The 24,250-nt window shown below is 45.9% G+C and overlaps 1 protein-coding gene across 1 annotated transcript; it reads left to right on the top strand.

Moving 5' to 3' along the window:
* On the top strand, positions 1-24,250 carry LOC111065330 (limbic system-associated membrane protein). The gene is made up of 9 exons (XM_022353441.2): positions 1-189; positions 10,679-10,788; positions 10,889-11,074; positions 12,550-12,650; positions 15,026-15,117; positions 15,224-15,352; positions 21,311-21,430; positions 22,480-22,650; positions 22,866-24,250. The coding sequence occupies exons 1-9, from the start codon at positions 96-98 to the stop codon at positions 23,570-23,572; spliced, it is 1,710 nt and encodes a 569-aa protein (XP_022209133.2). The 5' UTR covers positions 1-95; the 3' UTR covers positions 23,573-24,250.

The raw sequence follows: 24,250 nt of genomic DNA, 5'->3' as shown, positions 1-24,250 counted from the left end.
TTTTTTTTACGGATATACTACATACACCTGTGAAGTGAATCAAATAAATCGCGTACCGATCGCAAATGTCGGAGAGGAATTTTTAAAAGCCCCAAATGCGAATCATATCGAAACTGTATCCTCGCGGCCCCCTCGATCGCAATGGGAAAATGCTGATCCTGCTGCTGCTTATCGTAACGCTGACGGAAGGTAAAAGATCAAGGAAGCCTCACACAGAGTGTTCCTCAGCTCAGCAGCTCTGGGAAATGTTGAGCAGCATAAACACTCGGCGAAAATGTGCATTAAATAATAATAGTTATGCCACAGTGTTATGGTTTTTGTAAAAAAAATACTGAAGCAAACCGTCGAACATGGACAATTATACAAAATATTAGCATAATATTATTTTCCGTTGGAAATTGTGTCCATAATATGTTCGTTTAAATTGCATCCGCAATAAGTTTTGTTGGTTTTAAAATCCCTGATGATTTTATTCGCTTTCTTAGTTATAAATCCTCTTTAATGTTCGAAAACTCGGTTGTTTTTTTATTATTGCCTCACTAAAAGTGGAACAATGGGAATTGATAGCTAAAAATATAATACAAAGACTGAATATTTTTGAGTGGAAATTGACAAAATCCATAAGAGATAAGTTAGACTTATGTACTCTGCGGAATTTGAACTACCTTCGAATGAAAATGTTTCATATTGCTAAAACGAAAGCAGAATGCATTTTTTATTATATGAGAGCTGGGCATAATTGATATCAAACCAATGAGCGCATTGCGATCGGAATAAGTACTGTACAAAATCATGATATTAAAGGGACTACTATTTGGGAGTTCCTCATCAAAAATGCAATTTTCAAAGTATTTTTCTATGCGACAGATTCGACAACTATTCTGACAAATTGCAAACATATTTTTCTGTCAGCTCATAAAATGTTAACCATTTGGAGACTAAACAAACAAAAGGAAATTAAAAGTTTTAATCCGGCGTTTAACCAGCAATTAAAATCTGAAAAAAACAAACAAAAATTGCCATAGCATACTTATTAGCGCATTTCGTTGATGATTTGTATTTCGTTCTGGAAGCTGCTTTGTGAAAGCCACAGCTCTCCTGAAAAAAGTTGCAATGTGCATTTGAAAAAGTTTTTTTTTTTATTTCGAAATAAACTCTTTATTTACCACATGAACAAGGGATTTGGAGACAGAGACACGTGCGTTCACTAGATATATATGAGGTTGACCTAAGAAAGAGTTGTTCCTCTCTTCATGAAGGTTGATCAGAATGGTTAGCATGATTAAAATTAATAGGTACAATATTATGTAGAAGCTATTCCATGAACTCGTTGCTACATCGCATATTCAAGGATATTTTATATGTATATAATATCTTAGGGGAATTCTAGAAACTGCATTTCTAATAAAATTTGCCATGTCCACTCCTAACACACATTTATTATGCAACAAAGAAAGCTCCTCAAAGATCCGAGTAAGATTGAGACGATTTTTCCTTGAATAAGAAGACTCTTGTGGATGCATTTGTAGCGATCTTGGGAATATCTCTGCTTGGCCACGACTGACAGCCCGTAATCAGTGTTGTGCTGTGCTCGAATGACAGCCGGACATGGCTGAATGCCAGCCCGTAATCAGTGTTGTGCAGTGCCCGACAGCCATGCGAAAGGGAAGAGCTATGATATGCAGGCAATTGAACGTAAACCGACTTGATAATTGTTTCGACGTAAAGTGAGTTTATTAAACCCTTAGGTGGGACAGCAGGGAGCGTGGAGTGTGGTGTGTGGAACGGGCGTTCGGTAGTGGAGAGTGCGATTAATAACGGCATCTGATGTCCCGTTGGCTGTTGGAGACTGCTTAATGCACTGTCATGGCTACAAGTCCGGCCATTGTCCGGCTGCATTGTTGCCATTGCCAATTGCCATTTGGCATTAAAACGTATAAATAACAAACAAACAAATAAATAAATAAAATACATACACACATACACATGTGTGTGAGTGTGTGCACGAGCTGTGCAAAAACAAGCAAAGCAAAAGACAACAACCAATATCGAGCACTGAACAGTGAGCACTGAACAGTGAGCACTGAGCACTGAACAGAGAAGAGGGAACACTGCACATTGAATGGCAATTTAATTGACTCTCCGGCTCCTCGCCCGCCGACTCATTGACTCATTCCCACCCACCCACTCGCACTCACGCACTCACTTACTCCATTCGCCAGAGCGGATTCCAGCGATACCGCGGATTCATTGTTGCTATAAAATCTGTTCGGCTTATGCCTCATATGCGCCGGCCAGCGGACAGTGCGTGTCAAAGGTATTAAATTGAATTTGATTAGCGAACAAAAAATCAAAATCATTTTAAGCTTGATTTCAGCTGGTTCCAAAAATTCAATCCATAACGGGCATCCAATTTTTCAGCCAAACAACTCTCATTGAACGGAATAGTGCAGACAAACAGTTTGGGCTTTCCACTCTAAATTGGGATCAAATAAATAAAAATCTGATTTAATGGGAATCGATAGCATCGCCAGCTTCTGCTGTAATCCCCAGAGTTTCGTTTTGCAAAAGAATTAACCGAATGCGTTTAATTTGATGAATTTCGAAAAGATTTTATTTTGAGTCCAAAAAATCTCTATAAGCGACATGATTTTTTTTTTGCAGGGATATTTCTTCGTTTAGTTTTAAAGTCGAACATCAAGCGGTTTCAGTTTCAGCAATTAAATATTAATTTGGCTTAGACTTCTAGTCAAATGAATGAAAAAACTAACACTGGTAGTTCGAGGTTCTATGTACTCACGAGTATAAATCGGACAAAATCGTCAGCTTATAGTTTCGCAACGCACTGTACGCTCACTCATCCGTACGCACATATATCTCTTCTCATTTTAATTGCGTAAAAATTATGTTTTCACCTGCCGTTCCCCCCGTGTCCCGTGCCACGTGCCCAACCGCAGCACCGCCTGACCGACCACCTGCCTGGCTCATTGTCTGCCTGTTGTCCTGGCTGCTGGCTTCTGGTTACTCTGGCGCTCTCGGCTCCTGTCTGATGTCTGATAATTATAAAAAATGAAGTGCCAAATTGTTCACGTCGGCGCGACAATCGCAAAATACTTTCCTTCCTGGCATTAAATATTTATATATGTAAAGGGAATTGTCATTGCCCATTGCATGGCATTGTTTTGTTTTGTTTTGTTTGTTTTTTTTTCTGTAAAATAGTTATGCCATTGTTTCATAGCAATTTTTGGCTACCGATTCTGCTATTGTATCATTAATATTGGTGTGGTTTAGCTGTTCAATATGTTGCGTTAGAGCCCACGGAAGTTGAGAGAGAAAGATCATCTCTGTAGACAGAAGAACATTTAAACATAAATAACAATCCAATATATTCTACACTAACGTTTGAATGTACCGAAAAGAAAAAGAAAAGGCAAAAGCAGACAGATACTATATCCTTACATTAAGGGCCTGTAATTATCATGTCAAGATGCGATTTTTTTAAATATCAGTCTCAAAATTCTCGTTCTTGTTTTTTTATTCTGAAATCTTTTAAACATTTAATACAAATTAAATTACATTTGTGGACTATGGGAAATACATTAAATTCCAATGTTTATTCCCAGCAACAATTTGACTATATAATAATTATATATTGCTGCATAATTAAGCCACTTCCGAAAATAAAACCGAACAAACCCGATCTAAGAAATTAAAGAGATATCACTTAACATTTTGTACTTCTTACATTCAAGCAAAGCAAAAACTATTGCCATAAAGTTGATAATTATGCATGAACGTTGGTGGGGTTGCGGGGAGCGCCCACGCTTCGCTTCGGGGTCCAGTCCGGGGCATTCCAGCGCATAAATATTAAATGCATGCAGATGTACATATTTAAAGCACTTAAATCACGGCAAACAATAATTCCCCAGCGATAATAATAATAATAATAATGAAGGGGGGATGGGAATGGTGGATCCCCATGTAATGGTAGATGATAATGATAAACATAAAAGTGAAAATAATTTTCAATTACAGCAACATTAATAACCGATAATAATCCTAAACAAATATAAACGAACCCAGTCACAGTCACGACTGCCAACTTCAGTGTGTGCATGCGTGTGTGTTTAAGTGTGACAGTGTGTGCATGCGAGTGCCTAACCGTGTGTGCCAGTGTGTGCATATCAATGATATGCAAATTAATTGCCGAGCATTTGGCATTTGGCAAATGCAAGCGCGAATAGGGGGGAATGGGATGGGATGGGGATACATGCCAATGCCATGCCAGGCATCACTGTGTACTCCCCTCCGCTGTGTTACGAGTATGTAAGCTAAACCGCAATATGGCTTGCATAACACTGTGCAATAGAGAGAGCAATAGTGGGAGAGAGAGACAACGAGAGAGAGAGAGAGGGGAGAGATGCTTTGCTACTTTTAATGGCCATTTGGCTGCTGCCGTTGCTGCCCTTGCTGCCGTCCCCCGAGTGACTTAATTGATACCAACAACCACCAGAACCTGCAACTAGTGAGCCAACAACAACGACAGCAGTAGCCAGATTTTTTTTATTTATTTATTTCGATGCAGGGTACTCGTGGTGCGCAAGGGTATGTTGTGTTTGTTTAGAAGCGAAAGAGAGAGGCACTTTAAAGACCCAATAGTTACATGAAAATATTAGGCAGATAGAGCAGGCGATGGAGTGCATAGATTGATAGAGGCAGTAGCCGTTCTCATGCGATCAATTTGTGTATATCTTCGGGAGCAGTGAAATACGATTTCCATAAGTATTTCCACTTAGAATATTTGGAAACCTAGATATACCTTGATATATCTATCTCTCCATATTCTATCAGCACTTGCTTGTGGGCTGAATTCTCTTTTGTTTCTCATTTTGCAAACATAACTTCGTATTTCCATTAGTTGGTTTTGCTACTTAAGACTTAAAATAAATACATCTGAGTCGGCGGTATCCCGCCCGTCGAAATACGCGACTTTAGCTTACTGACTTGCTTTCTGTTTTCTGTTTTCTTTTATTGCATATTTCGTATCTTTTTTAATCTTTTTTTTTTTTCGTTTGCACCATTTTTTTATATATCCTCTTTGTGTGGCATATATTTTTTTTGTTCATGCAATTTTTTACGTCGTTGGCGGCGGTTCTTCAGCTTTTAGTGGACGCGGTCAGCGCCGGCAGCAGCCGCAGACGGAGTTAGTCGTGGGTCCTGGCCCCAGAACTTTAACTATCATCCTTCCACCGTTCTGGTGCTGGGCTGCTGCTGGGCTGCTGCTGCTGCTGTTGGGTTTCCCCAAAAAGTTTCTCCGCCAAAAAATGCGCGTAATTTGTAATTAATTAAATGTGACGCCCATGGAATGAAATTCGAAATGGTTGGAAAAATAAAGATTGAGACCCAATAAGAGGGATTAAGGTGCGCAGAGAATGGAACATCCGATATATGCATGGCATATGGGTTAATGGGTCCTGATGCTGGCTGCAAGATTCGTTAATTCACGAGTATATTGCAAGAACTACAGCAGTAGAAAATACATCAACAACTGAAGGAGAATTAATAGGAAACTGTATGAAAAAAATATTTAAAATAAAAAAAACGGAAAAAACTAAATTCTAAGTTCTGCCAACAGCCCCTCTAACTCACAGGAAAGCAAAGCAAACCAATTTACAAACTGGATAAGCTGCAACGATTATTTGATTATAATTAAATAGAAACTTGCATAAACTTTTGAGAATTGTGGAGCACTTGTGCCAAGTGAAAATCTGAAAATCTACCAGTTGAATAAGTGGCTTGAATATTCCTGGCTATTGCCAGGCCATTCTGTACCATAAATGCAAACTCTTTATTATTTAAACGTTCTAAGGCTGCGAGCTTTAACCAAAATATTGGTTCAAATTACTTCTTTCATGATAGCAATGCAAGTGTAAATTTGTTAAACCCTAAGACGCCTAAAACAACAGGCAATGGAAAGGGTATCAAGTATCAAAACCTTAAATACTTTCAAATGAAATATATATTTGTGCACTGAAGCCCTTAAAACTTACAAACAATGCATTAAAGTGTCCTTTATGTGTTTAATTTAGTTTGAATTCAATTTCAAGTACATGGTAAATTTATTTTGTATTAATATCAATCGAATTGACATGGAAAATTAAATAAATGGAAATACACAGGGGTGTCTGCGACACAGACATACATATTGCTGTAAACTGTACTCAGGCCCTTTTGATGTGTGGCCTGAGCCAGCAAAATACTTTGATACTGTTGCACTTGGCTTGGCCAGACCAAGATGTTTGGTAATTGGCAGTGGTGCATAATTGAATCATTTAGCAGTAGTAACGCACGAACCGTACTAATTTGTGATTTTCGCATTCAATCGATCGACTCCCAACAGAATCCTTTAGAGTTAAGCCTGTTGTACGACCTACTCCACCTGGCAGCAACAAATATTGATCAGCTTAGCTGCCTGAAGTGCCCGTCCAAAACCTAGAAACTTTGGCAATTAGGGGCTTCCAGACGGGGGCTACCCCTTTCAGAATGCGAGAAACAAAAGTGTGAAACAAAAATCAAGACACAATTAATTGCGCGACATTTGTTAAGACCCAACAAACAAACAAACAAAAAAAAAAGGAGAAAGCTAAAGAAATGTAAATTGAATTTTTTTTTTTTTGGTGGTGCTGTTGTCTTGGTCAGTGGGGCTGAGCGGGGTGTGGTTGGTGGGCTGGCGGTGGATTCTGAATTCAATTGGCAGTAGTTCAACGGCTGTAGACGACGATTTGTAAAAATGCTAATTTCAATGCCAGACCCAGCCAAAACAAAAGTCCAACAGCCATTTGCAGGCATCGTCTGTGGCACACTCGTCCCCTCCCCCCCCCTTGGCCGCTGTCTTGCCACTTTCTCACCCATCTCAAGTCATTTATTTGTTTTACCAAAAAATAAAAAAAGAGAAGCGAAGCTAACTTTAAGCCAGGGGGAAAAGAGTCCTGGAGACAGGGGAACTTTGGTTTCATTTTCGGTTTTGTGTTATTTAAGTTTGTCTTGTCTTTGGGTGTCTTTTCATCTGTCCTCCTGGTGCCTCTCGATATTTGCCATTATCACCTATCATTGGGCGCTTTGGCAGTGGATTTGTGTGGCTGTCCATGTGTGAGGCCATAAAAAACGGCAACGGCAACGGCAACGGCAAAGGTAAAGGTACCGGGTACCAGTGTCTTATGTGCCGTGTTCTGTGTCCTGTGTGCCATTCCCATGCAGATTCGCATCTTAGTATCGTGTGTGTGTGTGTGTGTGAGCTTGTTGGACACCTTGGAGCGCCCATATATATTCCGGGTGGCTCTCCTTATAGCCACCCAATCAACCTCACACCACACACCCGCCCAGCACATCGCCGCACACCCACTAATACATTCGTATGCTTAACTTTTGCCAATGTCCTTAGCCATAAATTTGCTTTGGTAAATCCTCATTGTCGTTGTGTGATTTAAACTTTTTCCCGAAAGAGGGAGTGGGGGCGGCCGGAGAGCGCCGCCTCGGGGTTACGAGCCAAAATTGACAAGATTCTCAAAATGGTGGATCCGCACTCCCCCCTCCACCCATCGTGTGTTCAGATGTGTGTGTGTGTGTGTGTGTGTGTAGCGGTAACTGAGTGCAAAAGAAACGAAAATTGAAATGAAGATGAGGAAACAGAAAAAGACGAAGCAGTGGAGGATGGAAAGCGGAAATTTATGATATGGAATGGAGTGGTAGGTAGGTAGGTGGTGGGGGCGGGAACGGAACTGGTACCATGGTGGATTGGAGTGGACCCAAGTCGAGGGGTTAATTGACTTTGGCTTAGCTTCAAAATGCCTGCCGAAGAAGAACCAGAGCATGGCACAGCAGTGCAGGGCAGGGCAGGACAGGGCAGGGCAGAACAGGACACTGGACAGAGGACAGGCCAGAGTTCACAAACAAGTACCGAGCGGGCAAGGGCGAGGAAAGAGGTCTTCTGGCCAGTAGACAACTTCATTGGGATTGGCACAATGCTGGAAAACATCTTTGGCATGCAGTTTCAACAGATTGACAAACAAGCCGCAGTCAGCCAAGCAGCAACTACATTTGGTTCCCAAGCCCTCCCCTCCCCCACATCCAACCCTTGCCCAAGGCACACTGCAGTTGCAGAAGCTCCGTGTGGCGTTGGCGTTGGCGGGGCTGGCGGTGGTGTGTTGTGGCTGTGGGACCAAAACACTTTGGATTTTCCCTCTCCCTCGCTGTGTGTCTTCCTGCTTGCTGCCCTCAAATGTACATCTGCTTGAACTTTGCACTGCACTGCACTGCTGTTGTTGTAGATTTCATATCTGTGCAACTGCTTGGGGAAACTGCTCTGGTTGCTTTGCCTGCACAGACGTTCAACTCATCGGCTGCTGCTTGGGCACTGCAGTACACTGATTCCGCTGCTTGCCGTCGTTGCACTTTTCTGTGATCTCCCACTGCTTTCTTTTACTCAGCTGGGGCCTCTACCTGCGCTGTTTCTGCTGTTGTGATTTCAATTTCAATCTCTTAAATTTCTGCTTCGCCTCTCAGCGTTCTTCTGTTCAAGTTTCTCTCCAGCTGAATCTTTTCCTTCACTGTCTTCTGCTCAATCCTCTCCCCTGTTTGCTGCTGCTTTATCACTGCTCTACCCTCCTCTACACTCGTCTGCTGCTACTGCTTTCCTCTGTTTTCTGGTTTCTCCTCTCCCACTGCAGCATGTTAATGAAAAACTTCTCTTGGCAGCTACAAATGAATCTGCATATGTAAACCCACATGTGCTGGTCCGTTTTGGGTTGCACAATCCCCCCCTCCCCAACCACCCATACGAGTAGCATCCTTCCACTTGAACCGCAAATAAATTTGCTTAAATATTTTTTTGTATCTTTAGCTTTGGGATTTGGACTGGTATGCCAAGTGGATTATCCAGATTATCAAATGTAATTTTGAGTGTGATTCCAACTGGTATCCCCCCGTTTCCAAGCCACCCCTCCCCAGGCAAACCTCTTTGCACTCTCCACTCTGCACTTTCCACTCTCCACTCGCCACTCGAAAGTGCGATAAATCATGCCCTTGGCCAATTGAGTCAATTCAGCATTCTTCATTCTTCCACATATTTTCCCCAAACATATTTCTACACACAATACACTTCGTGTCCCCCTCTCGTACTCGACAGCCATCTCGCTCGCACTACTGTCTGTCCGCCGCATCAGTGAAGCAACGGTACTGTCTATAAATATTTAAATTTCAAGTTTGCCAAAAGTTTTTTGCATGCATTACGATGATGTAGACGACGCAGGCAGCCTGGCAGCCTGGCAGCGTGGCAGCGTGGCGAGAGGTAGAGTGGGCGGGTGAGGCGGGTGTAGCGCAGTGGAGAGTCTGCGGCCAGGACAGCAGTCGTGCGTGGCTGCTGCTGTCTGGCCTGCTGCCCCCCTCCCCCACCACCTCTTCCCACTCACCACGCTTAGCCCTGCTTCTGTGCCATTATTTTTTCTATACCCTTGTTTGGGCTATTACGATTTTCGATCAGATAAAGGCAACAAAAATAAGAACCCTATAGAATGTCAGTCACACGTATGTATATATTTTTGATCAGCATTAATCACAATGTAGCCACGTCTTAATGTATTTTGCTGTGCAGGGATGCAACTGTCAAAATCGTAGCACTATATAGAAATTATTTAACCAGCTCTACACTCATATAATCAATTAATTCGTAGCTCAACCAAATGTGAGCACATGCCAAACAACTTTTACAGATAACAAACATTTGTCAGATAGTTCCTTGTGCGAAAAAACTATAAGAGATCTTTAGATACATAAATAAATCTCTCTTGAGAAGTTCTCCAACAAAATGTAGCATAGTTTTTCGGGTGTGTTTTTTTTTATAGCTGAAATATCTGCAAGGGTATTCAAAATTTCAGCAGTTCTTTCGTGTTTTTTTCTTTTTATTTGTTGATGCGTTTTTTTTTTTTGTGTTACGGCCTGGGGAAACTTTTTTGCAGCACTTGCAAGTGAAATGTTTGATTTTCAATGATTCAATAAATTATTTATATTTGCGTATGCCCAGGACCCAAGAGCCAGGAGCCAGGACCCAGCAGCCAACACAGCACCCAGACCCAGCCACGGACTTGGGCGCTGGGATTGCCGTTGCCAGTGCTCTGGTATGCGGTGCCGACTCGCGCCAGGGTGCCGGATGTCGATCTTCAATTAGCCGCCGCAGCTCTTTAAACTGTCTGCTGTCGACGCTGGCTGTTGGCTGCTGGCTGCTGACTGCTGGCTGTTGGATGCTGGCTGCTGGCTGCAACGTTAACTGCGACTGCGACGCTGGCTGTTGTCTGGCACAGTTAAGTTGTTGGCACTGGCATGAGAGACAGGGTAACGAATGCAAAGAGAGAGAGAGAGAGGGGGTGGCGAAAGAGCGAGCTTTTGGGCACATTTAAAAGCGATAAATCACGGTCTTTTTGGCAGGCGCAACAAGGGGAAGCACCATGCCCATGCACCAGTGGCGTGCACTGCCAGCGCGATATCATTAACTGCCACAAAGACACACACACACACAGACACACAGACACACAGAGCACATCCATGCACTCTAATCTCACTTTCTCTCTCTCTCTGTCGTTCTCTCCCTCTCCTTGTTGATGCACACCGCCCCCACTCCTTGCAGCAATTGGCGCCTTTGGGCCAGAGTTTGTGGAGAGCATTTCCAATGTGTCCGTTGCCGTGGGCCGCGACGCCACCTTCACGTGTCACGTCCGGCACCTGGGCGGCTATCGGGTAAGTCAACCTCACTTGCACTTGAAAACTTTACAAAACTTGAACGACCTGCAACCTGCAACCCAACCTCTTGTCTCGTGTGTCTCGTTCCCTTCCACAGGTGGGCTGGCTGAAAGCCGACACCAAGGCCATCCAGGCCATACACGAGAACGTCATCACACACAATCCCCGTGTGACGGTCAGCCATTTGGATCAGAACACCTGGAATCTGCACATCAAGGCGGTGGCCGAGGAGGATCGCGGCGGCTACATGTGCCAATTGAACACGGATCCCATGAAGAGTCAGGTGGGATCAAAGATCACATGCCATATACCATATACCATATACCATATGCTGTATATTTATTTCTCTGTAATTTATGGCTAGCAGATTTATGGTAAAAGTTCTTAAAAAAGATTCCACCATAAAAGGATTTTCTTTCTTGGAAATATTTTCCATATTTTATTTGTAGATTTTGTTTGCCAGAATGATTTTTGATTTAATATTTTTTTTAAGTACTTTTATGTATTATTCAATATTTTGTGCCGCTCCATAAATGCTTGCAGCAAATTGTTATATGTAGTATTTGTGTGTGTGTGTGTGTTTCGCTTGCGCTATTTTTATGGCCATTGCTGTGTGTGGTGTCGGAGGGGGGGGGCTGCTTATGTCAGGAATCTTTTGTTTTTGTAGCCTTTCTCTTGTTTGGTTTGGTTTGGTTTTGTTTCGCAATTCCTTTCATGCGGCATTAAACGGTAAAGTAAAATGCGAATGCATTCAACTGTTGTCCTGCTTTCGCCCCTCGCCCCCTGCTGCCCCGCCTTCCCCAGGTCCATCTTCTTTTGGTGGCGCAAGACAGGCGCAAGAAGGAAGCAAAGAAAGCGCAGCAAATCGAAAGCGAAAACTATGCGAATGGCGACCCCACCACACACCCGACAGACACCCCACAGACACATACATATGAGCACACACATGGGCAGCTTCGTCTACTGCTTGCTGTGTTCGCTACAACGGTGTTGGTGTTGGTGGGTGGGGGGCTGGCGGGGTTGTGTGTACATCGCTCTGTGTGTGTCCGCTCACACGTACACTCATGTGTCCAGCCAAGTGAAGTTTATGGTGCCAATAAAATGTATTTCATGCTTCCTTAATTTTTATTTGCACTTTTACGCTTTTCATAAGAACAACAACAACAGCAACAGCAGCAACACAATGGACAAGTACAGTGGCAACACGACAGAGATTCGATGGGTCAAAGTGCACTGTGTATTGTACATACATACATACCATGAATTGTATGTGTGTGTGTGTGTGTGTGTGTGTTTGTGTGCTCCACTAGTTCCCTGTAGCAACCAAAGAACGTTTCGCTCCTGTCTTAAACTATTTAACGCCATTCCATTCGCTTTACCTTTTGCCCTCGGCCTTTATTCGACTTTACTTTATTTTGCTCGCTTGCTTATGCTTATGCTCGTGGGCCATTTCCCAGTCGCCGTATAAAACACTTTACCATTACTTCTGCTTTATGGCCAACTTGCATAATCAGCAAATTTTCGCCGAATCTCTCTCGCTCTCTCCCCTTCTCTCTGAGCGTGTTTGTGTGTGTGAGTGGAGTGCACAGTGCGTTTGTCTCCTAGCAATTTGTGATAATTTAAGTAAGCGAAATAAAGTATTCCATGCTCGCCACTCCATTCCCATTCCACATTCCCCATTCCCATTCCCCATTAACTTCCTGATGCTGTTAATGTTTGTGTTTCTGTTTCTGTTTCTGTTTCATTTGGCACTTGCAGATAGGCTTCCTGGATGTCGTCATACCGCCGGACTTTATCAGCGAGGACACTTCATCGGATGTGATTGTGCCGGAGGGCAGTTCGGTGCGCCTGACATGTCGGTGAGTAGTATGTACCGTATGGTTTTAGCCAGCCATCACGACCCCCACCCCCTGCCGCACTTCCCATGCAATTCATCAAGACGTTGCCCCAGACGGTTGCATTTCGATACCATGCTGAAGTTTTTAGCCTCAACTTTTCATCCAAGTCTCAAGCTCCAGCTCCCATATCCCGCAGCCGTTCTCTCGTCTCAATCATCGCCGTGTAATAATGTCAGCAAATTAAGTGACACTTCATTTCTCTTGATTCCGCACTAATACACTCCCTGGCTGCGGGCTGCGGGCTGCTGGCTGCTGGCCACCTACCCTAGGGTTGGCTCAGCGGGTAGATTAGCTGCTTCAGAGAGCAGCAAAAAGATAACGACTAGCGTTAACCCGCTGCGTCTGGCTTAACCACTTTCAAGGGTATTAGGCAGCTGGCTAACAGTCTCTAATTTGTGTTGGTTATTTTCTAACTGCCATGTGGGGGCGGTGGGCCTTGGCTTGGTGTGATTGGGAGTGTGAGTGTGGGGCCAAGGAGCCAAAGCCAAGGCTTGGCTGTCTGCTGATTTATGAACTTGACCGCAACCACGAAGTGTTGCTCTCCTTTTTTTTTTTTAACGATTTAACCGCAAAATGATGAAACGATGGCGATAAGCGCGTTCCGAGTGTGCCACTCTCTCTCTCTCTCTCTTTCTCTCTGTGTGTGTGTGAGTGTGAAAAGCTATTAGAGAGCTTGTCTGCAGGCGGTTTTTTTTTTGTATTTTGGTTTCATTTGCTCTTTTGTTTTCCGTTCACTTTTAATACCACTTAGTGCAAATCCCTTGAAATGAATTCAACTTCAGCTTTACGCACATTAAAAGCATTGCATGAACTTAGCCAGACAATCAGGCGAAGCCTGAAGGTCCAAAGGTGCTCGGCGAGCGATACGAGAGTAACGGCCACAGAGGCAGAGTGCCAAAGGTTGCGCACAAATGAATTTGTGATCCAAGTGATTCATTCAAAAATCATTTGTGCACTGCTTTGAATAGCTGTAAATTAACTTAAAACGGTTTCTGCCTCCGTTCAGAAACGAAACCCACAGTAAAGTTCAAGCTGCCTCTGCCCCCAAGTTCTGTCTTTCGACTATGTAAATTGCACTTAGTTTTTACTCAGAGATTTCAAGCAAAGCTGTTGTTTCTCCCCCCCCCCACCACCTCCGTCACCACGTACCAGCACACACACATTCAATCAGGCTGCAAGGGTCCTGTCTCGGCATGACTAAACATGGCTAAGCAACTGCTAGTGACTGCTAACTGGTAGCCAGCCAGTCGCCATTGTGTTGGCCATGTGGGTGGAAGTTACCCTCACTCAGTGTTTGTATGTGTGTGTGTGTGTATGTTGGTTGATTTTCTTTTTAGCTATTTTGCATCTGTTTGCGGCATCATAAAAATTTACCACACCCGTGTCTGGTTCGCTGTTGAACAACTGCTGTCTTAACACGCATTTCTCTCGCTCTTCCCCTCTCTGGCCGCAAAAACTCGACAAAACCACTCGCCCTCTCACTGCCACTTCTACCACTCTCACACTCTCTCTCTCTATCTCCATCTATCCATTGCACCACATACTTGAGCAGGACAGGAAAGACGTCGTCGTAGTCGGCGCCTGCTGGCTTCAAGCGGTCGCTGCTCTGCTTTCCCTGCTGCACTGCTTGCTTTCCTCTGTCTTTGCTCTTTGAGCTAGAGACAAGGCAGGGCGGACAAGGTTTTCATAAAAGTTTTCATACCCTTTGCAGAGAGGTATGCTGTTTTTGCAATGCAGATATCGAAAGAATTTATATATAGTCTTGAGCAGCACTAGCAGCACTTTGGCTGCAACTTAACACAGACTTCGCGCACTGCTTTTCGCTGCAAGCAGTGTGCCAAGTGGTAAAATCAAATAAAACACTTGAGAATAATCGATGGAAAAATCATCCATGCGCAACGTTGCACTTGCAGTTAATTTTAATTAAAAAACATATACCTGTCGGTGGAATAAAAGATCAGCGCAGGGTATTCGAAGCTTCGATCCACGCAGCCAGGCTCACTTTCTTGTTTGCCAACACAATGGTCTTTGTGGCCCTGGCTGCGACTGTCGGCCACGTACCACGTACTATGCCGTGGCTTCGTCATATTAAATTTAATAAGCCACTGAACTTGAATATTTTCCATTTACCATTTAGCATTTCCCGTTTCCCATTTGCCATTTCCCCATTTCCCCATTTTTCCATTTGCCGCCATTACCATTGAGTGGGCGTGGCCGGTTTATGCTTTATGGGCCTCGAGAAGACAATTGCTTTTCGTATTGCTCATATTCCACCCCCCAACCCCTGTCTACCATACTCTAACTAATTTGTGGTGTTCATTTTTGGGTGTTTGCAGAGCCCGTGGCTATCCGGAACCGATTGTCACCTGGCGCCGTGAGGACGGCAACGAGATTGTTCTCAAGGACAATGTGGGCGCCAAGACACTATGTAAGTGACACTGCCAAACATATCCCTGTGTGGGTGTGTGTGTGTGTGCGTGTGTGTGGGCCAACTATTCAATTCCCCTTTTTGTTTGTTTTTTTTTTTCTTGCAGCGCCCTCGTTTCGCGGCGAAGTGCTGAAGCTGTCAAAGATCTCACGGAACGAGATGGGCTCGTATCTGTGCATCGCCTCCAATGGGGTGCCCCCATCGGTTTCAAAGCGCATCTCGCTTAGCATACACTGTAAGTACACAACGCTCTCTCTGCCATTTCCCCCTCTCTCCACCTCGCCACCACGCCACCACCACTGTTCGTGTCCATCTCGATGCAGTGCGCCATTAATTAGAGAGGCTTGCGGTTGGTCAACTCTTTTCAGCTGCTCGCAGCACGTTGAGGTTGCATCATCAGTCAGCTCTGCCCTGCCCTGCTCCGGGAGCGGCACCGGGGCGTTTATCTTGCGTTTAGCTGATGCACTGGCAACAATTTTCGAAAGCATACACGAACTGAGTGTCTGTCGAGCTTAGAGCTTTAATTAATTTTAAAGGTTTACTCAGTTGCATTGAGGACTTATCAGAGCTGGCAGGACGCCATAAAATAATTAATTTAAGCCACAAAAAGTAGGCACCGTCTCTGCAAGATTCTTCAAAGAAAAATCGAACAAAACCTTAAACTAATCGAAAAGAAGTTTCCAAAAGGCTCTCGTAGCCAAAGATGGCGAATGCAAACACCTTCAATGCCATTTATTGCAACCATTTTGGCCTGCTGGTTTCTGGCAGTGCACAATGAGTCCATTCCGTCTGCGAAGATGCCCCGCAGCGAAGGAAGACACAAGGACCAAGAGAGAGGCAAAAGCAAAAGGCAAAAAAGGCAGAAGGCAGAAGGCAAACCCGGGGCAGCGCTATGGCTCTATGGCTGTATGGCTCTATGTGCCGTGCTAACTCGATTGTCCTTGTTGTAATCCGTTTAAATCCTGTCACTGATACCGGGCATTACCTGCTACGACCTCCCCTTTCTCTCCCACCCTCCTCCTTCTGTATTTTTGTTGTTTCTGTGTATTGTGTGTGTGTGTGTGTGTGTGTGTGGAGCTGTGGCACTGGCAGGTGCTTTTTGGTGGGCCACAGCTTTTTTGTCAAACTGTCTGCAGCACGTGCTGCTGGCTGCCTCACTGCCTGACTCCTCTGCCATGTGGCAGTTCACTCAATCACCGAGGCAGCTGCAAAAGGGGTGGGGTGGGGTGGGGTGGAGGTGGGCGGTGTAGTAGTCCCAACGTCACCGGAGTAGTCCATGGCATCCACTGCGTTTGTTTGCTCTACTCCCACCCTCTGTAACTCCCTTGTTTATTTTGCTTGTTTTTTTTTTTTTTTTTTGCTTTTTTTTTAGCTCGTTTACCACTGCAGCAAAAGCCTGCCCCCCACTCACTGCCTCTAGAAAGGTGGCAAAATCACGCCTTTTAACATTTTGACATTGTGTTAATGTGGTCTTTAAGTGGCACTTGGTGCGCCGCCTCGCTGCCTTGTGGGTGGGCAAACTTTAACCCTCTGACTGAGGGATGGGGCCCACTGCTATTGGAAGACTTCTAATTGATTTGCAGAGCGATTTTTAGCCATGAACATCTTGATTTTCCTTGAATAATTTCCATGGCATATCATGAGTATTTCTGCACCATTAAGGCACGAACAAGGGAACTTGGTTGCATCCACTTATTAATGGCTTTTGGCTTAGGGTATTTCCCCTGTATGCTGTGCGCTTGGCAGGCTTCTGCCCATAGCGGGACTACCCTTGGGGGCAGGATATCGTGCCAGAATGCCACCCGCCCACTCTTGGCGACAGTAAACACAGTCACTACTGGCTAACAGTTATCTGTGAAGAGCAGATACTCCTCCGGTGGAGTGGCCGATGGGCGGAGTGCTCTACCCACCTAGCGAAACTTTTTGATCAACTCGAGTTGCGCATCGCTTCCTTCACCTTCTGTCCATTCCATTCGAGTGTTTCCTCCGTCACTCCTTCACTCCGTCCGTCCCTCCCTGCCTCCTCTCGTCCGTCCTTTCGCTCTGCGTATTTCGTGCTGCGTGTTTACTTTTCCTGTTGCCATTTTGCAACAACTTCCTTTGCAATTTGTTTGCGAAAGAGTTGCCACAGCACCGCACCGCACCGCACCGCCCCCGCCCCCGCCAATGCTGCCCCTTTGCCCCCTTGCCGACGTTTTTCTTCTCGGAAACTTTTGCGGAGTCAGTTGCAAGAGCAGATTGCCACAGCTCCTCATGGGTGGGGGCGGGGCGGCTGCTGCAGTGTCGCTGACTGATAAAGCAAGCAGCTTGCCACGCGCCACATGCCGCATGCCGCCTGCCGCCTGCCACATTTGCCTCGTCCCACTTCCGCCGCAAATGCGCTTTCCGCTGCCGCCTTATTAGGCGCTTCCCCTAGCTGTTCGCCTGTTGCCCTGTTGCAGGCTCTTCCTGCTCCACTTTTCTGAGATGCTTAATTAGTTGCACCTATGGGAGGAAGTGCAGCAGGAAGATGGGACGGCGTGCCGCACACACCGACAGCCAGCGAGCCTGCAAGCATCTTAGCCCGGCCGGAAATGCAGGCTTGCTCCCGCTCTGACTCTCGCCCTGCCTTGAGCCTGTCGTTGGATTGGTCACGAGGCACGTTCACCCACACACCAACCCGCCGCCATGCCATGCGGCATAAATCGAACATACAAAATAAATGCTGCAAAATGAGAAAAAATCACGTACGTGTGCCACGAATGCCACAAACAAAACAACAAAAACAAAAAACAAAACCAAGCCAAGGCAGGCGATGCAGGATGCAGCCATGCAAAGCGTTGGCGTTGGCCTTCAAGGGAAGCGGCAGCAAACAAAATCAAAAATAAAGCGCCGCAAAGGTTCCCTAGATCATCTCCAATAAAAAAAAAACACCAAGAGACTCGAGACAGTTCGCTTCGGTGTCATTTTGTTGGGTGGCAAAAATTCTCCAGCTTTGGCTTTGGGTTTGTTTTTTGTTCCCTCACCCCTAGCCCAGCCATGTAGATCCCTGCCATGCCCTTCTGTCCCTTCTGCCTCTTTCAATCAAACTCTAGCCACAACCTTTGCGCCCTTCACTACTACTGCTCTTTCGCTGCTAACCAAACAGAAAATATTCCTTATGATTTCCACAGATATCCCTATCTGAACTTGAGTGAAGGAAAGCTCCAAGTCAGCTCCAAGTCAGCTCCAAGTCAGCTCCAAAAATGTTCCCAGCGAAATATTTTAATTTCTAATTTCTTGGCTGCTCCTTTTGGGGGATTTTCGACTTGCATAGCTGTGGGAATGCCCCAAAAAATAGCTGTGGCTATAACTTAATGGGTACAGTGCGTTTCATGCAAATTGAGGCAGCAGACAGATGCCCCACAGGCGTGCAGCAATCTGTAAAATTTTTCCACTCGTACCTACACTGCTGCAACGCACTGTATAGGCCCACAGCACACGCACCTCCGCCCGAATGAGTTCCGAATTTTTGTCACCTTCAACTCAAGCCCGTTGCTCACTCTTCATCGCCCCTCTCTCTTTATCGCTTCTACTGCTGCAACAATTGCCCCAAAATGTAGTGGGAGGGGGGTGGAGTGAGGCAGGAACTGGCATGTGGATGCTGCCAGGCGTGGGGAGGGGGGTGTAGTGCTGCAGTCAGGCAGTGGCAGGCAGCTGACGACGTCATTAGTGCATATTTGTGGCTTTGTTTGCCACAAAACTCTGAGCGGACTCTGGCTGCTCCGGCATCGACATCGGGAGGGGGTCCCCGGCCCAGAGACAGGCCAGAGCCGGAGCCAGAGCCAGAGCCAAAGCCAGAGCCAAGCCAGATGCAATGGCAGGTAGGAACATGCTCAGAATAATCATTGCAAAATTTCAAATCGCCAAGCGAAAGTGCCGAGGGAACTCAGGACAAAATCCCCCAATGCCACAAACCTCTATTCCTATCCCTAAACCATTCTCTGGGAGTTCCACAAATTCACTGAGGATAGACCCAGAATGTGGCAGAGGCAGCAGCAGCAGCAGCAGCAGCAGCTCCACTCCATATGCATGTGGTGTCCTGTGTGTGTGGATTAAAGTAGAGGCAGTCAACCAGCACGTATGACTGGTCAAGCTGCCAGAGCTGCTGCCCATTTCCATTTCCCACTCTGTACCCTGCCCCTACTGCACTTGGGCAACAGCTGAATGTCCGTTTTTTGGTGCAATTTCCTTGCGCTATTATTGAGCAGTGATCGCATCGGATCGGCTACCAAATAAAAAAATAGCAGGAATATCCATAGATAGATCCCAAGACTCTGAATCATCATTGGATCATTTGGGTGGGGTTCAGCAATTTCCTCATATGTAGGAGGCTGAGACCAGACCAGAGCAGACCCGACCCGACCCGAATTGAAGTTATTGAACGCATCCAGACCCAACCACCAGCAGCGATAGATGGTTGATGGATAAGACAGTACGCACTCGGCCATGGAAATCAATTAAAATTGCTCCAACTTGCAAAACTCTCCACACACACACACGCACGCACACGTATAGGCTGCCACACGGACGCACAGGAGTCAAGCAGAGTCGCCTCTGCCTGTGTGGAAGTTTCATTGTTGAAGCTGCAATCAACTATCAATGCACATGGCCACAAATGTCTCAACATGGATAGAAAAGGGAGCAGCTCTCGATAGCTGCAGAGACAGAGAGACAGAGAGCTAGTGGACGAGGGAGAGGGAGAGGCGCCTCCCAGATAGACGGAGACAATATGCAATCTGTAAGCTGCCCAGCATGTGAATGGGTTGGGTTAGGTTAGGGGGGGGCAGCTTTTGGCAGGTTTTACAAAACCACCAATTTTGGTTATAGCCGGCTGAATGCCTCCTCCTCTCCACGCCTCTGGTCTCTGCCACTGTCTCTGTCTCTCTGGCTCTTGCACCTGCCAGAGAGAGGTTTGTGGGGGAGCCTAAGTGACAATAAATACGAAAGTTGGGCCATTGGCAAAAGAGTTGTCAATTCACTGTCAGACGCTGCCTGAACTGCATTCTGATGAGCCCCTGAACAGCAGCAGCAACAGCAGCAGCAGCAGCAGGAGTGGCATTAGGGCCACACAGCCACACACCATCAAATTATGCTACACTCAATTGGCCCTCAAGTTCGCTGGCTCTGCCCTTGGGGCTCCGATGGAGCACAAATTTAACTTTAAGCTGCGCAAGAATATTCCAAGCACGGGGGGAACGAACTTTATGGTCAGAGCCAGAAAAGAGCTACCACAGCTCAAAACTGATCGCTTAAATCTCTCTCCAACTATATTTCCTTCATTTTGAAACTCTTTGGCTAATTGTATTTCCTCACAGTAAATAACCTCGCAGCCATGGAAATTCAAGGCAGTTTGCAGATGGCCATAGACCTCTGTGCAACCAAAGGAAAAGAACAGAGCTGCTTGCCACGGAGATATCCGCTCAGAACTACTCGTACTACTTCGTGAAAAAAGAAACATAAATACAAACCAAAAATGCACCCAAATATTCAACCAAATATGCCACCAAAAAATGCACACAAAATATTCACAGTGTGCAGAACTTATTTTAAATTACCAAAAGGACAAATTGATTTAAGAAACTCAAAACATTCGAATGATACAAAAACAAGAAGCGCCATTCCAGGCAGCACACCTAATGGAATGGGCTGTGCTCGCCACGTGGCATCAATCTTAAACTAATGTGGCAGAATCCTCAGGTTCAGGTGGCGAACTCCTGTTACATAATTGTTATATAGATGTTTTTCTTGGGCATTGACTCTTGGGCGAAGGTTGTGCCAGCAGCAGCAGCGTCGCCAGTGCAATGTCCACGACTGAAACCGTTCTGACAGCTAGAGCGCCCAGTGCATCGTACAGATCTTGATCATGTTCGGGTTCCGTCTCAGCTGCTTCCCTTTGCTCATCATTTTCCATGCCATTATTGTGCACTTGTCCATTGCCAGTTGCAGCAGGTCCCCGGGGGCCTGCGTTTTATTGAGCATGAGTCCAGACTATCGAAGACGATCGTCAGCCCGAGCAGAACATCTGGCGAGGGTTCAGCTATTTGATCGGCAAATGTGAATGTTGCGAAGAAGCTGAGAGGGGGGGTGGAAATATTTTGTATACTTTTTGTTTAGCCATTTGCCTAACTCTGTTTTAATGGCACACGTGGCAACGTGACTTGTGTCGTTGCAGTTCATCCAGTCATCCAAGTACCAAATCAATTAGTCGGCGCACCACTTGGCACTGATGTTCAAATCGAGTGTCACGTTGAGGCCTCGCCCAAATCAATTAACTACTGGATTAAGGACACGGGTAAGTCTGTCTATGTGTGTGTGTGTGTGTGTGTGCCCCTCTGTCCCTCTGCCACTTCCCTTTGCTGTCTGCATGTCCTCTCTCTCGTATGCGTGTGTGTGTGTGCATGTCCGAGCATATCCATTGGATACATACATCTATGCAGATGTCGGGCCCAGGACGAACGCATCATTACTTCAACATCGAATCGAATCGAATCGTTTGGCATTGTCATTAGTCAGTTGTCAGATTGTGGCACGTTCGTCCGTTCAGGTTCCAGGTGGCGGTCGTTCGGTCGGTCGTTCGGTCAGTCGGTTGGATGCCTGCCCTGCGACTGCGACTGGGCCTGGGTCTGGTTTCGGTTTCCCCAAACGGAATGCACCGAAAAATAAACCATAAAGCAACGTAAACTAGAAAATAATGCCCGGACTATTAGCAGCCAGAAAGAGCCGTCTAAAGCAGCCAGGTAACGAGCACAAGCCAGGGGACAGTATCCAGAAATGTTGAAGAAAATACCCGCAGAGGGAGAGACAGTATAAGTATTGAGCAGACCCAAGACCCACCGATACCAGCTCGGACCAGCAGCGGACAGAAACGACAGTCCAAGGCTAATAATCCCACAAAATCCTTCCAATTGTCCCAGCATAGACGAGCAATCGCGTAGCGCCACCTTCACTTGACTTTTAGTCAGCCGTAATCTGGCTAGAGCCAGCAATCAGCAATCAGTTGAAGTCAAATCGGAACAGTTTCGGCACACAGAAATATTGTCCAGAACTGTTCGCTGCTCTTCTGTAGAATTATTCAGCTCGAGGGAGAGAGAAACTCAAACTGATGTGGCACTGTGACAATAGCAAAGGTGTTGCCGGGCTGTGGCTGCGGTTTCAGAATTAATTTTGTGAATTCTGTTGAAGTGAATGCAAAGTCCATGTTTACGGATCCGCTTATCCAACGCTTATCCGTTGAGTGTTATTGGCATTGGGAATAATTCAATTCAAATATATAAATAAATAAATATAAATAATACAAATATTTGCGCATTTCTTTGCCGAATTTGCTGCGTTGATCCACAGGTGAGATGATTGTCACCTCGGGCAAGTACCATGTGCAGGAGAGCTCCCAGTCCATGTACGAGACGAAGATGTCGATGATTGTGCGCAAGTTTCAGAAGGATGATGTCGGCTCCTATCGCTGCATAGCCAAGAACTCCCTCGGCGAGGTCGACAGCAGCATTCGCCTGTATGGTAGGTGCACCAGCTACCTTTTCCCCCTTCCCCATTCCCATTTCCAGTCGATGGGCCATAAAACCTCCTAGACATATACATACATACATACATACCCCCGTACATATACCTATCTGGGGGGGATGTATATTCGCACCTTTGTTTCAATTACATTTTCTGGTTTGCTTTTTTTTCCTTCTCCTTCTCGTTCTCGTTTCATTCGTTCTCTCCTTCAGAAATCCCCGGTCCGAATCGTAATAAAAATCCCTTGAACGGAAAGGGCAACGTCGGCGCTGGCGGCGGCGGCGGCGGAGGCGGAGGCGGAGGCTTGGATGCGGATGCCAATGACATTTTAAAACAGAAACAACAAGTCAAAGTCACATACCAGCCGGACGACGAGGAGCTGCAGTATGGTTCCGCCGAGGATTTCGATGGCGATGGCGAGGGTGGCCTGACGCCGTTATCGCCTCACGTTTACTACACCAGCGGCAATAAACCGCCCACACATAAGCCTGGCAGCACTGCCGGCGGCGGCGGCGGCGGTGGCAGCGGCAATCAGCATCAGCATCAACATCAACAGCACCACCATCACCATCACCACCAGCAGCAGCAGCATAACGGTGCAGGTGGCGGCGCTGCAGGTGGCGGTGGTGCATCGGGTGGCGGAGATCTGGGCATCACACGTAAGCCGCCTCCCTATTACGGCGTCGGCGGCGGCAATACAGAGGTGCGCGGCCCCATCGACAACAACAACAACAACGAAATGAGCTCCGGCGGTGCCGGGCTTCGCGGCTTCCGCATACAGCTACCGAGCAGCCTCAGTCCCATCAGCTGGCTGTGCCATCGGGAGGCATGGCATCCACATTGGTGGCACTGTCGACAGCCGCTCTTAATGGGTTTGTCGGCCGTGTCCGGCTTACTCCTCACGCTCTGCCTCTTATAATACCCAGTCTAACGGACTTGAACACATCCCCCACACAGCAGCCCCACACAGCAGCCCACACTCCCCACACACTGCCACACGCGGACAGAGACAAATACTCGTACTCGTACACATGTTGTAGTAGCAAATGTTAAATTGTTTATAACAAAAAACACACACGCACACACTCCAAACAGGCGGACACTGACATGAAGACGGACACGGACACGGACACGGAAGAGGGAGGCGGTGTGCTGGGAAATGGCAGCCAAAGAGCAAAATATGTATCGATATTTAGAGAATTTAATAATATGATAATTAACATAAATAGACTTGAGTATAGCCAGGCATCAAAGTGTGCTGGCAGTGCTCGTAATACTCTCATACCACACCCAGTAATCCCGACACTCCACTGTACTCCCGACACTCCACTGCACCAGGGGTACTCCTGTATATTTCTGTGTGATTGGTTCCATTTTTAAATTTTTTAAAGGAAAGATTTGTACCCTTTGGTGTCCCATTAAATTTGTTTACCCCGTGATATATCCAATGTCCCCAAAACCCATTCGTACACAGCCAAATAACTTTCCAAAAGGGTCAATTAATATCACAAACCAAAACACAATTAAACAGCAAATACCAAACAAACACAAAGGGAAATAAACTTTTGATTTGTGAGCAAATTCCTTTTTGTTTTGC

The sequence above is a fragment of the Drosophila obscura genome, unplaced genomic scaffold (assembly GCF_018151105.1).
Source record: "Drosophila obscura isolate BZ-5 IFL unplaced genomic scaffold, ASM1815110v1 contig_73, whole genome shotgun sequence".
Lineage (NCBI taxonomy): Eukaryota > Metazoa > Arthropoda > Insecta > Diptera > Drosophilidae > Drosophila > Drosophila obscura.
Note: the sequence above shows the minus strand (reverse complement) of the source record. Positions and strands in the feature narration are given on the sequence as shown.

Excerpts from the sequence above, each read along its gene's own strand:
- LOC111065330 (XM_022353441.2), top strand. The coding sequence starts at position 96 with ATGCGAATCATATCGAAACTGTATCCTCGCGGCCCCCTCGATCGCAAT. Across the intron at positions 11,075-12,549 it reads CGGATCCCATGAAGAGTCAG|ATAGGCTTCCTGGATGTCGT; the intron begins GTGGGATCAAAG and ends TGGCACTTGCAG. Across the intron at positions 15,353-21,310 it reads CATCTCGCTTAGCATACACT|TTCATCCAGTCATCCAAGTA; the intron begins GTAAGTACACAA and ends GTGTCGTTGCAG.